General features: G+C 49.8%; 1 protein-coding gene across 1 annotated transcript in view; it reads left to right on the top strand.

Annotated features, from left to right (window-relative positions):
- The first annotated feature begins 5,869 nt into the window (after nucleotides 1-5,869).
- LOC119466560 (prolyl 4-hydroxylase subunit alpha-2-like) overlaps nucleotides 5,870-18,996 on the top strand; it is a 76,578-nt gene continuing 63,451 nt past the window's right edge. The window contains exons 1-4 of the mRNA XM_049657408.1: nucleotides 5,870-5,914; nucleotides 10,865-11,061; nucleotides 18,099-18,187; nucleotides 18,245-18,277. Coding sequence (XP_049513365.1) covers nucleotides 5,870-5,914; nucleotides 10,865-11,061; nucleotides 18,099-18,187; nucleotides 18,245-18,277 — 364 coding nt within the window. The remainder of the gene's footprint in view (nucleotides 5,915-10,864; nucleotides 11,062-18,098; nucleotides 18,188-18,244; nucleotides 18,278-18,996) is intronic.

Here is an 18,996-nt window from a genome sequence, read left to right as displayed (position 1 = left end):
CGCTCGGAGGCGACAGTATTGGGCCGCCTCTGGCTCGGGGTGGCATTTACAAAGGCCTACTCGTTCCGCATTGGAATGGGGGATACGCCCATGTGTGACTCTTGTGGAACCAGAGAAACAATTGAACATGTCTTATGTTTCTGTCCCCAGTTCGACGTCGAGCGTGAAGCTATCCGGACAGCATTGAACCGGCTGGATTCTCGACCATTTTCTGAAGTGAAGATCCTTGGACCATGGCCGTATGCGTCGATGGCACAGAAAGCCACGAAAGCCTTGTTGCACTACCTCAAGTCGACAGGTCTTGGCGACCGTCTGTAGACTTCGTGCGAAGCTTCAGATGTGCGCGAAACTGTGCTGTCTCTATTTCCTTTCTCTCTCTGTTCATCCCTATACCCCCTTTCCCCAGTGCAGGGTAGCAAACCGGACGTGCGTCTTGTTAACCTCACTGCCTTTCCTCTCTTCTATTTCTCTCTCTCTCTCTTCGAAGAAAGCATGGAACTAGTACTCGAACCATATCTCGAATTTAATAAAAGTCTTAAAATGTACCTGCTGTCGGAAGTACTTTTTTGACAGAGGCAATCAATTTGTAAGAAAAAGTCTTGAGAGTCGCAAAGCTTCAAAAAAATTTTAAGCTTAATGTTTTCGACTCTGTAACTCGGTAATAAAAAAAAAGATAACACGATTTTGTAAACTGCATATATTGAGACCTCCAAAGCGTACAAGATTAATAGGTTATGCATCACTCCACGATAGACGACTGCATGCTTTCTGAGTAGGAGTTTTCAAAAAGCACACGTAGACAACAGTTTCAGGTGAGCTGCAAACTCACGTATGAATTTTTCCAGTTCGACGCTGTAACAGACGCAGTTTTGTGCACTGCGATAAGTGATTGGTACTGCGTTATAATTTGCTAACTACGTTCTTTCGCCTTTATTTTTTATCAAGTTACAGGTTTCGGAATGCGTCGTGCAAAATTGTAATCCCTGAATCGAAATTTTGATTCTTACAGCCGGTGGAATGCAGCATTCTTTCTTGAATTCAAAAACATTTATTCAACTCGGTTCAGCTTTTGTCTAAGGAAAGCTTTTCTGCCTTTGACATGCATTTGAATAGGGAAATGAGAGTTGGCCTTATCAGATTCGTCTGATCAGAAACAGATTGAACTATCGAACATGCACACGGGGCAACACTGCACTTCATATGTGAGGCGTAATGTATGGTACACTTTCGAAGAAAGCATAAAACTAGTACTCGAACTAGCATATCTTGAACATTTCTTCCAGTTCGTTGCGTGATGTCTTTCGTAAGAGTACAAATCACTTGGTAAAAAAATAATTATCCAGACATTTCATATCAAAGTAAGCTACAATCAAGGACAGGATACAAATTAGGCGTTTCCTGGAAGAGTGGACCTTACTGTAGGTCCTATATGTGCCGGCTATTCCCAGCGCCGGATATCACAAGCACATCATGGTAGATCAGCAAACTATAGCCAAGAATAGTAGTTTAATTATCTACTGCTGCTACGCCTTTATTTCTTTCGACTTGGAGGTCTCGACATGACAAATAAACTTGTTTTCGACACAAGCGTTCAGCATTTCCACGTAACACCCTTCGCACGTCTGTCTACAATCACGGAGCAAAAATCCAACAATATCTGGTAGGTTCGCGCCCAATGTTGCAGTTTTCGTAAACGTTCGTCCGCAGCTCCTTCTTCATAGGTGTAGCTATGCTTCCTTTTCTAAAAAGCTTTATAAATTCAAGCACACTGTTCTCGACAGAACAGTTTCTGCGCACTGCGCCTTCAATAAATATCACCAGGCGCACATGCTAGACCGAGAAAAAAAGGAACGAATGAATTGACGCTGCTCTTCTCTGACTACAAAAATGAGTCCCCCGTCTGACGTCACTGCCGCCATCTGCCGCGCACATGTCATATTGTCGTGCGAATTGACAAAGCAGCTGCATGACAAAGTTTCCAAGTCGCATTATTCGGGCTTTGTTAACCCCACAGAAACGTGCCTACCATCGCCAGCGTACGACAAAGCTTAGGTACATTGCTAACGACTTTTGTAGCTTTGCAGGAGTGCTCGAAAAGGACCGGTCGAATGTGCCATAAGTAATAAATTTGCGCAATGAGTTCATAACTGTCTGATAAACATTGAGCTTCAGCTGCAGTGTTTGAGCGAGCCTGACTCTATTGGAGGTTCACCGACGCTTGACGTTTACGCTGCGCTTCCGCATAACTGCGCCGTTGTAAAGACTGTGCCAGAACGTTAGCCAACTTGTTCAACGAAGAAAAAAATAGAACTTAAAGGTGCAAAATAGAACTTAAACACCTATGGTGTCGCAGACAAATTTTTCCTTAACGATGGGTCCTGGAATGAGTGTGGAATCCGTCACTTCAACAAACTGCTCTGATTGAGGCCTCTAGTTGCCTCGCAAACGAAATTACACCGTATCTACCCCAAATGCAGTCCGCGCCCGGTGTATACTCTTGCGTAGGTACATTTCAGCTGAACGGGGGCTGATACGGTCGTTAAACTATTTCAGTTCAGCATTGTGGTTGCCAAGGGAGTGTGCAATATGGTTTTACATAGAAGAAATCATGTTCTCAACGCACATTTTTGCCCAAAATAAAATTTAATATTGCCTTCATCTCATCCCATCCCACCGACTGCGATAGCCACTTGTCTTGAATTTGCTACGTCAGAAAGTTAGGCGCTACCGTTGTGAAGTCTTCACCGAAACAGTTCGAAACCACTGCGTATAAGTCCTAAGCCGCAGGGTTTGCTACGCAATGGCGCAGCAAGGACATCCCCGTTGAACTGCGCTCCCGATTCTTTCACTCGCACGATAAAAGCCGCACATACCAGAAAACATCAGCGGGAACTAACCAGACTGACCGCCGAGATCCACATAGGAAAATTAAAGGACGCATCGCAACTATGACGTATTTCCGACTCCTACATTACACAAAGGCATGGCATTCGAAATCGGCTTCCGTTCCTCCGAGTGATGTTATAGGGGTGTTATTATTGCGATAGCAATTATATGGACACTTCAACCGGATTTCTGCCGTCAGCCTCGCCGTCGCCGTCGCCGTGAGGTTTAGCTGCGGCACCAAGTACCTATTATATCAGAGGCTCCGGCAACAGTCACCAACGCCGCACGCATTTTGTGCGAACCTGGGCAAAACGCCGACGGCGTCGACAACAGTTCTGCGTGTTACCGGTGCTGCTGCATGTCCAAGTTTATACAGATGATAAAGCTACTATCATTACTCCGTATAGCTCTCTACAAATTTGCTATCGCAATTGATGCTTCGCCTTTCAGGTGAAACTGCGACAACTTTTTTGTATATCCTGAGAGGCAACAGACGAGATCGGGCGACTTGACGCGCCATGTGAGCGCGATCGATGACTTCACGAGCATACTCGGTTGTAACACGTGGCACAGAAGGTAGGATGGTGTCAAAAGGCAATGTAGGGTCGCGACCATACAAAAGATAAAAGGGGGAATATCCTGCGGTGTCATGTCTGGCCAAGTTATACGCGAATGTGACGTAGGCCAGCGTGGCGTCCCAGTCGCGGTGATCATTGGAGACGTTACATCGACATCATCTCTGAGTGTTCGATTGAGACGTTCCGTAAGACCGTTCGTTTGTGGGGGTTGGCGGTGGACAGCTTATGCTCTGTGGCCCAAGAGCGGAGGAGGTCGTCAACAACTCGAGACAGAACGAGCGGCCGCGGTCGGTAAGTAACTGTCGAGGTGCACCGTGGTGGAGGATGACGTCATGGAGGAGAAAATATGCGACGTCAGTTGCGCAACTAGTCGGCAACGCCTTGGTTATCGCGTAGCGTGTCGCGTTATCGGTAGCGACGGCGATCCACTTATCCCTCTAATCATCGTCGGAAAGGGCCAAGCAGGTCAAGGCCTACGCGATAGAAAGGTTCAGAGCGAACTTCAATGGATGGAGTCGGCCGACAGGTGGCAGGGAGGTTTTTTTCGGCGCTGACACAATTCGCAAGTTGCGACATAACGACGCACAGAGCGGTAGAGTCCCGGCCAGAAGAACCGGCGTCGTACGCGGTCGTATGTGCGCAAAACTCCAAGGTGTCCCGCCGTTGGTGCATCGTGAAGTTGTTCGAGAACGACGGATTGTAGATGACGAGGAAGGACAAGGAAAACTCAGGGCCCTCAGGGTTGATATTGCGGCGGTAGAGGACGCCGTCATGCAGCACGAACATGCGGTACGGGTCGTCGGTGCTGCCAGATTGCACTCCGGCGATGATGGCCTGCAAGGACTCGTCGCGATATTGTTCAGCACGCATGTCGCCCATGTCAGTGTGAAAGCCAACACGCAGGTCTCCGGATCATGTGCAACAGGATCAGGAGGATCCACGGGATGACGAGAGAGCAGTCAGCGTCCTTGTGCAGACGTCCAGACTTGTAGATGACATTAAAAGAAAATTCCTGGAGCCGCAAAGCCCAGCGACCAAACCGTCCTGTCGGGTCCCGGAGGGAAGACAGCCAGCAGAGGGCATGGTGGTCTGTAATGACCGAAAACGTGCGGCCGTACAAATATGGCCGGAACTTGGCGACAGCCCACACTAAAGCCAAACACTCACGCTACGGTGATGGGAGTAATTCCTTTCAGAAGGTGACAGCAGGCGGCTGGCGTAAGCTATCACGCACTTGGTACCATTCTGCTGCTGGGCGAGAACAGCACCGATGCCGTGGCCGCTGGCGTCAGTGGGGACTTCGGTCGGTGTAGATGGATCAAAGGGGCAAGTATGGGAGGGCTGGTCAGAAAGCCGATGAGAGCGGCGAACGCGTGAGCCTGCTCCGGGCCCCATGAGAAAGGCGTGTTCTTCTTTTGAAGATCTGTCAAAGGGCGAGCAACGTCGGCGAAATTTTGACGAAACGTCGAAAGTAAGAACACAGGCCGACGAAGCAGCGCATGTCAGAAGCAGAACGAGGCACAGCAAAACTGCGAACGGCGCGAACTTTATCCGGATCTGGTTGTACACCGGTTGCGTTAACGAGATGACCCAACACGGTAATCTGACGGCGCCCAAATTGACGTTTCGTGGAGTTCAGCTGAAGGCCGGCTTTTCGGAAGACCGCAAGAATTGCAGCGAGTCGCGTAAGGGGCTGCTGAACGTGGGAGAAAAAACAATAACGTCGTCAAGATAGCAAAGACAGGTGATCCATTTGTAGCCTCGCAGAGGAGAGTCCATCATTCGTTCAAATGTCGCAGGAGCATTGCATAGGCCAAAGGGCATTACTTTGAACTGATATAAACCATCAGGTGTATGAAGGCAGTCTTCTCGCGGTCCATTTCATCACAGAAATCTGCCAGTAGCCAGATCTAAGATCAATGGACGAGAAGTATGTAGCTCCGTGCAAGCAGTCCAAGGCGTCATCGATGCGGGTAATGGGTAGACGTCCTTGGCGTGATCTTGTTTAGATGGCGATAGTCGACGCAAAAACACCAGGTACTGTCCTTTTTCTTCACAAGGACGACTGGCGAAGCCCAAGGAGTGGCTGATGGTTCGATGACCCTTTTGGGAGCATTTTGTCCACTTCTGATTGGATTATTCTACGTTCAGCATGTGATACACGACAGGGACGCCGACGGATCGGATTCATGTCTCCATTGTTGATACGGTGGTGAACAACAGATGTTTGGCCGAAAGGGCGGTCGCCGAAATCAAAGATGTCGTCGTACGATTCGATGGCGAGGATTTGCTGCAGTAGTTGTCAATGCAGCACCACCTCCGAGGGCTGCAGTTCTTAGTTTTCCGAAGGAACGCGGTCGAAAGCCACAGGGGACGAAAGCCGACTGGCTGCGGCGAACGGGAAGATGGGCGACGTGTTTGGGAACGAGAGTGGTGTCCGCGAGGCGATGGTGAGCGACCGTACCACGTGTTCCCGGCAGAGTTGTCGGCACTGTTAGACTCGGCGGAGGGCGAAACACGGCGGGAATTTCTATCAAAACGGTTCAGGTTGGTGGGCGTGCAAGGTGCTGAGGGCCACGAGTTGCGACAGTATCGGCGACATGACCAATACGGGACAGGTGAAATATATCGGCTGGTCGTCCGCAGTTCTCCACTCAGTCGGGTTGCGATAACGCGGAGAAAGCGCCGCGGTGAATCAAACAGAGTGGAAGGGCGTTCATTGGCTCTGGGGTTAGCGACAGCACAGACAGAACGTAAACCAATGCTTTCAAGTTCCTGGCGAACGATGGCTTGAACGAGAGGAACTGAAAGAGGGGTAGCGTCAGGGCAACGTGAACTTGTATATATGTAATTACATCCAGCCTATACCCCGCACCTCCACCAATATGTTACGGGGATGTTGGGAGTATAGACTGGATGTATTTACAATATATACACAAGTAGGGTTAGCGTGGTCAAGATGGCTGGCCAGCAACAACACGCAGCAGCCAGTGTCTCTCGATCTTCTTCTTCTTTCCTCCTATCCTTCCGTAACAATATGGACGCTCCAAAGCGGATTTCTGCCATCGGCGTCGCCGTCGCCGTGAGGTTCCGTATGACGTCAACGGCGATGAATCGTCGCCGCTCTCCGGACGCTGTATGTGCGAGTGAAAGGGTGCGAGGGACGCGCGCTTTCACGGGGAGCGAACGCACGTCAGAGAGCAAACGCGCGTTCTGCGCCGTGCTCCCTAAAGGGCTTCAGAATTAAGAATCTCTTTCCGCCTTTACAACCACCATATATAGAGAGCAAACGCGACTTCTTCTATCGCGCGAAAGGCCGTGGCAGGACGGGAGGGGGGGAGGGGAGGCGACGTTTAGCTGCGGCACCAAATGCGTATTTATATAGAAACGTTGCGAGGTGAGGTGAGAAGGTGGGTAAGATTTCCGACGCTGCTCGACGAGCGCCCCCTTCTCTCGTCGAAAACCTCCGACGCCGCGCGCGTCGGTGCGAACGCGGGCAAAACCGCCGACGGCGTCGACAACAGTTCTGCGCGTTGCTGGTGCTGCTGCATGTCCAAGTTTATACAGCTGATAAAACCACTATCCTTAGTCCGTATCGCTGTCTACTAATTTGCAATGTCACGCTATCAGACTGCGTGACAGTGCCCACAGAAACAGTTATGTTTTGGTGCATGTGGATTTCTTTTTTTTTTTTGCGACTTCTTTTAATTCTATTTTACTTACTTTTTCTCTCTCCTTTCGCATCCTTTTACCCCTCCCCCGGTAACAGGGTAGCCAACCGGAGATAACTCTGGTTAACCTCCCTGTCGTTCCTTTACCTTTCTCTCTCTCTCTGCTATCGCAATTGCTTCGCCTTTCGGGCGAAACTGTGACATACGTTTTTCATTTAGTCACCAGTTATTGACGCCAGGCTCCTGCTTGGTTCAACGGCGATAGTTAACATCATCATCATCAGCCTATTTTTTATGTCCACTGCAGGACGAAGGCCTATCCCTGCGAATTCCAATCACCAACAAAGAAGTCTGAGAGCAAGTTGAGGACCGCGCAAAGAGCATTGGAAGGAAAATTTCAGGCTTAACGTTAGGAGACCGGAAGAGGGCGGTGGGGATCAGGGAGCAAACGGAGATAGCCGACATTCTAATGGCATTAAGAGAAAAAAAAATGCAGCTAGGCAGGCCATGCGATGCGTAGGATGGATAACCGGTGGACCACTAGAATTACAGAATGGGTACCAAGAGAAGGGAAGCGCAGAAGACTAGGTGGAGTGATGAAGTTACGAAATTTGCAGGCGCAAGTTGGAATCAGCGAGCGCAAGACAGGGGTAACTGGAGATCGCGATAGCTAACATGTAGAAATACAAATTTTCTACAGCCATAGAATGTGCTGAAATTGACCATTTGCAGAAGTCATAGCGCCACCTAGCGCGAAAAACAGGAAGCTTGCGCCTCGCCGCTTGGTTGGAAAACATCCGGGCTCCAGCCTTTCTTCCGTACGGCGGCATCGGGTAGCGACATTGTGTTAGCGCAGCTTCTGTCAGTTTTGTCGACGTTCTTTGGTGGTCGCACGTGACATTCGTTAATTATGATTGAAGAGGACTCCATTCCCTTGCCGTTTTTGCAAACGGGATGGACAACCGACTTCTCGGAGTGCCGGATAACGAGCGACAATGCGTGGCGTTATCTGCACGCCAACACTTCGTCCGTTCGTCAGGCACACCGCGGATGGGCTTTGAAAGAAGAAGGGTATGTTAAGAACTTAAAACTTAACGTAAATACCGCAGACCCTGCACTTGGCATCATACGAGCTACGTGCACGCCATCCATGAAGTCGGGCATCTACGTGGTTACCGCATGGTTCACGAAAGCCGTGGCGACATTGCCGGGGCGCACTGTGAATGTGTGGCCGGGTGAGTACTTTCTGCCTGTCGCATTTCTCGAACTTTAGCTGTTGCAAGCGGTAGGTGTGCTACATGTGCTAGCTTGCCAATGTCTTATTCGTCTCGTGCTGTTTCGTCAAAACTGTGTTATAAGGTGTCGCACGGCGCACTTTTGATCGCGATCAAGCCCGATCCGGGTCGAATTTTTTTGGTCGTGTGACAGCAGTATTAATCGTATCCCAAATTTCGCATGCGCTATAGTACGCGGCAGGTTATTCAGGGTGTTTTTGCGAGCGCTAAGGCCTCAATGTATACGCCAGCTTATTTGTACTTTACATTAGCTTAAATGTGGGCAGCGCGTGCTTACTCGCGAATACCAATAATATCAAGGCAGATATTCGCGCCGAGTTGGTTTGAAGTCATGGTGGAAGATAGCGCGATGGGTGTAGTATTTTAAATGACCGTCTGATGCCCGTCGAAGGGCAAGAAAGCTGCAGAAGTGCCTTGGGCGTCGCTGTGTACAGATGCGTCCGTGAATACTTTAATATAACTCCAAATTTTTCAAATAGGTGGGACTGGGCCAATTGAAGTAGCGCCGAAACAGGCTGACTATACTTTTTGTGCATTTCGGGAATTGACAGATAAATGGGGAAGGAACATTTGTGGCGCTTCTTCGGAGTTGTGAATGAAGTAGTGTCTCCGGAACTGCGAGTAATGTCCAGAAACAATGTCGCCATTTTCCCCATCCGAGAGAAGGGCGCTGAATCAGCCGATTAATCAGTGCTTGGCCGTCTGATGCTCGGTGCAAACGCTCAATATGGTGTAGCGCTCTATGGTCTGCTTGTAAGCTCAGGGGCAACTGGTGCGCTTCTGTGAGTAGTGGAACAGATTGCGCCTCACGAGGTAAGCCAAGCATGACTCGGAGGGCAATACGATGGTCCCGTTCCAATTGCGACATCCCATTTGCGGCACGTTCAGACTGGCAAGGCATACATCACGCCATAGAGGACAGATGATTGGTATACCTGAAGTTCTGTCGTCTGGTCGCCCGATACCGAAAAACATGCATCCTAAATACACAAGGTCAGAAGAAAGGCAAGATCGGAAGCACACGAAGATATTTCATGGGGGGAAAGAGGTGTTATACGTCGATGCGACCACATAGAAAGAACACTCCGGGGTGGTAGTCAGCGAGGTTGATAACCAGCTTAGGGAAATCAATTGCGCTTCGATCAAACGCAACAACATCCTCGAGACTAAGGAAGCGGCAATCGCACTTGCCATCACCCATCAGTGCGAAGAGGCAACGACAGAAATACTTACGGACTCGCAAGAAGCGTGCAGAAGGTACAGCAGTGGACGCATATCCACTGTGGCCATCCGCATACTCAAGACGAAAAATCACCTTCTCGAGGTGCTTCATTACGTGGGCACTAGGCCATGAGACTGTGACAGGGAACCAGCTTGCCGACGCCAACGCCCGAGCATACGCCAACCGGGAGGGGGGGGGGGCACCATGACGGGCACCGGGCACTATAGAGAGCATGAAGCATGCTCTCTACAGATGGCTTCAATGCCTTTTTTCTTAACTACGGTATATTGCTTCGTGTGTTGCATTTTGGCCTAGATGTTTACAGTGATGGCCTCTTCCTTTGATTTTGTATTTGGCTGCAGGCTTTGATGGCATTTGTGTTGTCTGTGCTTGCAGTCCCATTTTTGGAGCTGTGAACGCGGGGTCAGTTTAACGTCTCTCAAGAAGTGTGACAAATTCTAGTCGCAATACTGCACTGCCTGATTTTTTTTATACCAGTTGTATGTTTACTGTGTTTCTCATACAGCAGGTAAGCTGTCTTGACACCTGGTTTTACATCATCGTGCTTTTTTATTTCCACATTTTTGTAACCGATAACAATGTCTATTCTTCTTTACATCGTCAGGAGTCATCTTTTGTGGACAAGCTTTTGTCGGAGCTTTCTTTCTCTCTTCCTTCCCTTTGCGTGTGCTAGCATGTTGTCTGGCACACAGGGCCGGTACCGGATATAGCGAGCCCTGGCAGCTCGAGGTGGCAGTTAATGAAGTGGACGTAATCGCAGATGCGAGCTCCAAGAAAAACATGCCGTCGTGGTCACGCCATCACTCCACCGCCTTCATTTCATCATCGACAAGACCAGCGTTCCTCGCCAGCAACAAAACAAGCTTCGCTTCATCTGATTCCCATATAGCGCTTGGGATACGCATAAATTTTACAAGAGTCAGCTTTCGAGACGTTCACTTTATCCATATTCATCGAGATTCTCTTTGTGCACTCACTTCTAGCATTTCTTCAAACAATGGGGTTTTGCTTTTGAGATTCCTAAGGGATCGCTTTGCAATAACAACGGACAATATAAAGGTACTCGTCGCTCGGCAATTCGGTCTCGAGAAGCTAAAAATACTCCTTGTTGTTGCAGAATTACCGCTTTTTTCTCACCTAGGCATTTCCTCCTGGTCGGTGCTTCGTAGCTGACCAGTCCTTCGGCATCAGCGATGCGCTCGGCTACTGCTCGCGACTTGTGCGACGCTCTGGCTCGCCTCCCTGCTCAACCCCGATGCGGCCAGCGCAGGCAACGTCTTCTCGTCGGTGGCGCACATGAAAGACCTGATGTCCCTGGAGCGCAGGCTCGTCGAGAAGCTCGGTGACTTCTTGCACAGCATGGAAACCAAGCTGGGATACATGCACAGGTGAAAGATTGCTAGCGTACCTTAGTGTGAGCGCTCGTTTAGTTAGGCGTATTCGTGCCTTATTTGGCTGTTTTCGTCGAATGCTTTTCGAGGCTTCGTACTTACTTTCTTGAAGCCGAACATTAATTAAAGAGAGAGAGAATAACTTTATTGATTGTCCAGGATGGTATTCGTTGTAGGTATTTTTCTGGCTTTGTCTGTCGTGATGACTGCAGGGCAGGCCCACAGTATGTGTTTGAGATCTGCCCTTGTTATGCAGTGTTTACATCTGTCACTGTGTAGTTCTGAATAGTAGTGACTATATAGTACTGGGTTGGGGTACATCTCTGTCTGTAGTAGTCTCCATGCAACTGATTGCCTTCTGTGTAATGTTATCTGTGCCTCTGGATACTTTATCCCCCCCCCCTCCCAATCGATAGTGATCTGTGATCTATGATATGGACACTGCGGGTTGTTCGGGGCGAAGGCTGCTCTGTGTTTTTTTTTACGCTAGCTCGGCTGGTTAATTCTCGAATAGACGTGTTCCCTATTAGATGGTAGCACAAACCAAGCTAACAAGTCTCAGTATTTTGATGAGGGCAGGTTTTCGTTTAACCTTGGAAACGAACTCGGAAGCTCGTGTTTCGGACGCTTTATCAAAAACTTTGTTTCCATCATCGCGCCTTTGGCTAGGCTTCTGAGCCCCGCCTTTTCGCTACTGGTGCTGACCTAGCAAAGCTTTTCGATCGCAACCACTCTTTTCCATTGGCTGACAGCCTTCGCAAATAATATTTCCAGCAACAGGATTGGCTGGATTTTGCTCTTACAAACAATTCTATCGTAAGAGTTTCTTGTGCCTACGGGCCAGGTCTCTAGCGTGCCACGTTGCTTGCGTGTAAGCGCTTCTGCCGTTTCTTATACCGCACATAGCCTCTTTAACTTGATTCATTTAGATCGTTCGGCACCTACCGAAATTCACACGGGTGCGAGTGATCTGTGTGCATAGCGCTGTGCTTACTCAGCGCAAACCCGGCGTTACGAAATTCTTCGTCGCACACATGCGAACCCGCAAGCTCACGAAAGCTTAGTCAAATCATTAGTTGTTTACTGACGATTAACGTTCAGTTGTCTTCTGGTCCCTCGACAGTTTCGCACTTATCTCTACGACCACCGATCGGTCGTCGTCACTCACCATTGCGCGTTCTTTTGGCTGTCAATGCTGAGACGCCACCGGTAACGCTTCCCATAACAAACGGTACAGTCGATCGCTTCGTCCGCTGTTTTGTCTGCAGCGGTGCCCAGCGCGCGCCATGTCGTCGGCTACTGTGCCTTCGGAGTCTCCCGTTTTTTTATTGCGATAGCAATTATATGGACACTCAAAAGCAGATTTCTGCCGTCGCCGTCGCCGTCGCCGTGAGGTTCCGTATGACGTCAATGGAGATGAAATCGTCGCCGCGCGCCGAACGCTGTATGTGCGAGTGAAAGGGCGCGAGGGGCGCGCGCTTTCACGGGGAGTGAACGCACGGCGGAGAACAAACGCGCGTTCTGCGCCGTGCTCCCTTAAGGGCTGCAGAAGCAGGCGTCTCTTTCCTCCTTTACAATCACCATATATGTAGAGCAAACGCGCCTTCTTCCGATGCGCGAGAGGCCGTGGGGGAGGGGGGGGAGGGGGAGGGAAGGGAGGCGACGTTTAGCTGCGGCACCAAGTGCCTATTTATATCAAGGCTCCGGCAACAGTCACCAACGCCGCACGCATTTTGAGCGAACGCGGGCAAAACGCCGACGGCGTCGACAACAGTTCCGCGTGTTGCCGGTGCTGCTGCATGTCCAAGTTTATACAGCTGATAAAGCTAATATCATTACTCCGTATAGCTCTCTACCAATTTGCTATCGCAACTGATGCTTCGCCTTTCAGGTGAAACTGCGACAACTTTTTTTTTTTTTTTCAAGAGACGCATGTCGTGTATAACTGCAGAGAGAAAGCACTGACTAAGTATCTGAAAAGTGCACGAATTATTTTGACGTTACCTCTCCTCTCTCGTTCGTGCAGCCTCAGTTGCCTTTTCGTTGTACCGGAATAAAGACGGCACATAATCAATGTGCTGAGGATCCTTGCTGGGTGCACCTGTGTGTATTTAACTGATTGTTAAAAAGGGGGTATTTGTACTAGAACGTTAGTAGACGAAGTTATTCGCCAACACACTTGCCTGTGGCGAAATGATCGTCACATATTCTGGCTCCTACGTTCGGTACCCACAGCTTGCCGTTCACGGTCGCTCGTTTGACGGCAACTGCCCATTTACGCTTGTGCGCTTCATTCCATGGAAAACAAACACTTTTTTTTCCTTTCACGGAAGAGTTCGCGCACTCTAATTCCGAGCAGCCAACCATAATCACGTTGCTGAAGCGTGTTTTCTTTGCGAACAGCGGGAAATCTCACTGTAGAAACTGCTGACAAGGTAGAACGAAGCAACAGAAGCGCTGACTCGCGAACCGGAAGTCGCTAGCTGACGACATCATCATTTTGCTATCCACTTATTGCCGGCCAGACATTCCTTCTCCCCTTGCTCCCTCACACATGGCGCGTGCGCATTCCCCGCAGGCTGCGCTACGTCACCCCACGCTGCGAGAATCAGACTTTCCCTTTCAAAACTCTTGCTCACTGACACTTAGCGCGTGTGCTCTCCACGCCGTCGCTGCGAGGATGTATTCAGAGCGCCCCACTGTTGAAGGGAACACCAGCGCATGACGGCTGTTCGGAGCTCCGCTGGCCGACGGCTGCAACGAGCTTCGCGCAGGCGCCGTGAGGGCTATGGGCGGTGCTCTTTCGTCGTCTGCAACCGTGCGCAACCACGCGTCAGATAGTAGAGAAACAAGCCGATCACGCCTTTTTAATTTGGCCGGGGACTGTACGGTCACACACTGGCAGCGAGACGTTGCAAAGCTGAAAGAAAATTAGGCGAGGTAAAATAATATTTTGGCCGTTCAACTCGACCGACATAATAATTTTGTTTTAGGGACGTCTCCTTGTGGTACAGCTATATTAAAGAATATTGCTCCGTGTGTAGTGCCCATCTCATTTGTACTAATGCATATTCGAGACGCTGCAGTGCGTAGGCTGAACAAAGAATCGACAGACGCCTTTAAAGAACATATTACTTCATAAAGAGCTAGCACTCGAGCTATCGTTGAATTACTGGAATCGACGCGCACAGTAAAATTTTAAGCGGGCAAATCATTATGAACGAGAAGGCGAGCAAAAGGCGGCAGTGTCAATGCTGCTGACATTTAGGGCATTTATCTGAGTACAAATCTATCCAGTCGCTTTCTTCCAGCTGAAAGGAAAGTGGCTGCTATTAAATATGAATTACGCGAGCTGCTTGCTTCGCGACGATCCGAACGCGACAACCGACGGTAGCAGACGCCGAAAGAGCCCCGCCCACAGAGCTCACTGCGCCTGCGCGACAATCGTTGCAGCCGCCAGCCGGTGGTGGCGCCGAGCAGACGCCACGCACTCGGGTGTACCCTTTAACAGCGGACCACTCTGTACGTCCCCACACGTGTTACTCCGAGGTGAAGTCCCAAACAGTCCCTCTCCTCTTGCTCCTAACTCCTTTCCGACTCGTTTTTTTTTTTTTTCGCGCGTGCGCACTGGTTCCTGTGGAACGCCCTCCTGGGCACGGACAGACGTTTTGCCTAGGCATATACAGCTTCGATGTAAAACCTGTAGAGCATAGCTGATTAAATCAAGCAGGCTAGGTAGGTGACCATTTGTCACCGCCCCGTTTCAGAAAAGATGTCATTACATCATCATCCTCATCATCATTTCTCATCTGACATTTCTCCGGCGTGAGGGACGGCAGACGGTGACGTTCTTCCTCGGACTCATGGTACCTGCGACGCACAAGTTCTCCGCTTTTTCACTGTCCCGCTTTCGCTGTCTGTGTTCACGTTGTCTGCATTCATATTGCTGTTGTCGACGCCTCTCCGCTTGTTAGCTTTCTTTCTCAGGCGTGAGCGTGCTACGCCACACCCCTGTAACGGTAGGTAACCTAATGGTAGGCCAGTTAACGGTAAGAGGAAACCGATGACACCTCGAGGGGGATCTAAGTTAATCAGGCACGAAGGCGCTTGCGCGGACATGGGTCTGCTTGACAAAAGGGACGTCCCCTCGTTCGCTCGCCGCCGCCGACGGGACGGCACGGCCGGCGCCAGGAGGTCCAAGGTATTCATGAGAAAAATAACTACGGCAAATTCGCGACACCACACCCCTACAGAAAACAGATTAAGCTTTGAGCGAGCTAGCTTTACTTCTGCATGGCTGCTACCATAGGTACTTGTGAATATACTTTTGAAGAATGCTGGTAGCCACATTTTTGCGACAGGGCCATCACCCTGTCAGCGAGGGGTGATGCAGAAATCTGAGGAGGAGGGGGGGGGGGAGGTCAGGACATCCGGACATCCCCCCTGGATCCGCGCCTGCTCTTTGTAGGGGTAAATTTAGATCCAGTAAGAATTCAGTGTATCTCATAGGAACCCTGCACTGGCCAGAAGACACTGTGATTGTTTCACTTACAGCAGCAATGTCGCCGACGTCAGTCGCTTCAGGGCTGCGAAGAAAATGAAACTACCTTCCAGACGCCAAGACACGCTTGTCTGACCGTTACATACTGACTGCTGCCTTGTCCACAGCGCGACTTGGAATCTCTTGTGCTCCTCCAGAACCCATGTTCGTCCATAGCTCAAGCTTCGGAACGACCCTTATGACGGTAAGGGCGTTTCCTAAGCGCCATCGCAAATCTCAGCTCAGCGTATTTCGAATATAGCGCTAGGCTGTTTGCTGTGGCGCTACTGTCTTCTGTGCTCTGGCGCTACGAGGGTGTTTATACTATTTTTCACTTGACCTGAAAGATGCGCGTCCGGTGCGCGGTCAACTAGCTTTACTTATACAACTACAGGGGCACTTCACGGGACGGACAAGACAGCTTTAGTTTAACGTTAGCGTAATAGCGGGTTTAAGAGAAATGGCGCTAACGTTCCGCAGACTAACTTGCAGAAAGCGAGTTTTAGTATACCTTGATAGCGTAGTTTACGTGCTGGACGCTTTACGAGCACGCTTTAAATTTCGCATACAGAGTGCAGCTAAGTGATTCCATGTATTCGTCATTCTTTGCGTTTGCGTTCGAAAAGTGCGAGAGGCAGCGCAATGAAAGGTGGGAGCGCGTTTTATTTCTACGCGGTGAAATCAGTACAAGCAGTACAAACTGTCGACCATAGCCTCCGAGATGTCCTGATCTCAGAGGCCATATGCCGTCACGTCTATCCCCCAACTTCGTCAATAGGTGACGCAGCTATTCCGGAAGTTTCAGAAGAACGACTAAGGAATATGAAAGAAAGCGAATGGGTTGCGAGAGTGTGCCGATATTTGTACAGGAAAATATTCATCGACGATTACAACACTCCCAATGCGAAATTTGAGCGCAGCTGTATGCGTGTTTTCATTTCGGGATATATTGGCTGGCGCGGCAGTCTGTCTCACGCGGAACTTTGCAAACGGAGCGAAGTGTCGCGCGCTGCCTCGCTAATCGGGAGGTCGCGACATGCCGCGCCTGGATAACTCGTGGGCGCAATTGACAGTAGCCGCCGCAGACAGACCTCCACTCATTCAGCGCTTTGTTTCCATATATGGTATCGCTGGACGCGCTCCCCGCATGCCATCGGGGAACAGACGACGGCGCGCTACCCTGGCGCCATCTCGTAGCGGTCGTCGCCCATCTTGCGCGGCAGTACACCTTCTCCCGCATTCTCCATACCCTCCTCCTCTGTTTTCCTCCTCGCGCTGTCTTGGCTATAGCCGTTTTTCATCGCCCGCTGCGCCGCGCGTTCTCTCTTTTATTCTTCGCTGGGCTCGTTCTCTCGGTTACACCGAGGGACAACGCCGACGCTAAACGCATCAATGGGTGTCTAAGAGCTGAGCTCTAAAACGGGAGCGGCGGCGGAGTCTTACGCGTTCTCCGCTAGAGTCGGGCGATGTCAGAGGGATCTCAGGTGACATACCCGGCGGCGCTGATAAAAAGAGTGGTAGGCCAGAGACACGCTCTCTGGGTCGACCTCCTCCCTTTCTCTTCATAAAGCATTCTCCTCCTGCAGCTCAACTGTTTGCTGATGCTGAGACCTTGCAACGGGCAGTTTCGTAAACGGAGAACGGCCCGTCTGAAACTGCCGTGGTAATGCTTTTACCATAATTTCGAGGCATATTGACACAGTGCCCTTCCCCTGATCAATTTCTTCAACCCCTGTTTCCCATCCACAATTTGTTAAGCAGGGCTGACGTTAAAGGGGCCCTGAACCACTTTTATCAAAATGGAGACCGACACTTGAAGTTAAAATAGGCCATTTCAGAAATACTTTGCCGCAAAAAGTACTTCAGTGCGTTCAGCAGAAGCGGAGTTATTGGCAATCAAACACGGCCTGTGTTTTGAACCCGTTCCTCTTTGAATACCCTTCACTGCGAAGGCTACGGCGAGGAGCGCCGTGGCCGCAACGCCCCGCCTTCGAAATGTCACCGTGTCCAGCAGTTCAAATTTAATTTCGGATGTTAACGTAGACGCCACGACTTCCGATTTTGGTGCCGACGACGCGCTAAACGTAACCCAAACGCGGTTGTCCTTAGCGAGCCGCAGTGCGCTTATCCAGTGGACTCGTGGCGGCACCCCGCGGTGGCCGCGGTGTGGCCTACCGCAGCGACAAATAGCAGCCGCGTATTGGAATGTGCTTTATTACGAAATAAAGCACACAGAAAGGAGTCAGGATCACGGCTTTTGTTGAAATGAGCGTTTGAGAGAAAGGTGACTTCGCGCTGTGTTTGCGAGCTCCTCGCACCGCGTACGACTGCACAACTTGGCTGAGGTGTTCACCGCAGCGGAGGATACCCCCAGACTATGTTATTTCACCAAGCCCGAGGGTTGATTCAGGGCCCCTGTAAATTGAAATTTTCATAAAAGCGGGTTTCTTGAATCTATAGATATCAGCGTAATATTAGTCTCTATCGACTCCAGCTTTCTGAACGACTACTACGAGACCAAGGCGTACCAAGACCGGCAGCTGACGCACTCTTCAGCTGAGCATGAGTACGGCACCGCGCAGGGCCAGCCCCATCGAGGCGTACAACATCATTAAGCGGCTGTCGGTTGACTGGAACAAGATAGTGCACCACTTCAGGAGCCCGACTGGATGGGTGAGTATTCAGTTTATTGTATTTCTTTACAGGGGTGACTATACTAGCTTTACATGAAACCTTTTACGGTAGTGGGCGACGAGTCACACTTATTGTGACAAAATTGGAAACTGAGGAAGCAAAACTATATAGGTTCACCCAACTATCATGCACCAAGTTTTAAAAATATGCAAATGCCTCGTAGCTGGGCAGAAGCAAGGTAATGCTGTTTGCCATCGCTTGGCGATAGATAATTTTTGCATTCGGTCTAATTACATAATTAGTCTTAATTAATTTATCAACTTCTCAAATATTAAAATTATATATAAAGTGTCAATGAGTAAATTGTACATCAACATGAAAACTCCCGATACAGCTTTCTGTTTCTCAATACGTGCTAAAAGTTTTTCCGAGCGTCAAAGAAGCCCGCGAATACACGCTACGGGCCTCGAGCGGCCAGTCGCGCGGCAATTTTGCGTGTTTTCGTGGGTTTCTTTCACGCTCGCAAAAACCACATCTTCATTCGTGCACTCACTAGCGAAGCTATGAACTAAACTGTTTCCCAGAGTATCTGCTATATAATCGATAGTGTAGATAAACATAAATAATGCAGACATGCACATGTACTTCCCGTGATACGCTCTTTGTGCTTGTACTTTTGTTCTTTGTGCTTTTAGCGCTCCTTTGTGATGAAGTGTTTTCTACTTGCCGTTGTTTTTATACGTGCCGTGGTGCTTTCT

This window comes from Dermacentor silvarum, chromosome 10 (genome assembly GCF_013339745.2).
Source record: "Dermacentor silvarum isolate Dsil-2018 chromosome 10, BIME_Dsil_1.4, whole genome shotgun sequence".
NCBI classification, from domain to species: Eukaryota; Metazoa; Arthropoda; class Arachnida; order Ixodida; family Ixodidae; genus Dermacentor; species Dermacentor silvarum.
The sequence above is the reverse complement of the archived record's forward strand: the minus strand, read 5'-3'. Positions and strand labels throughout refer to the sequence as shown.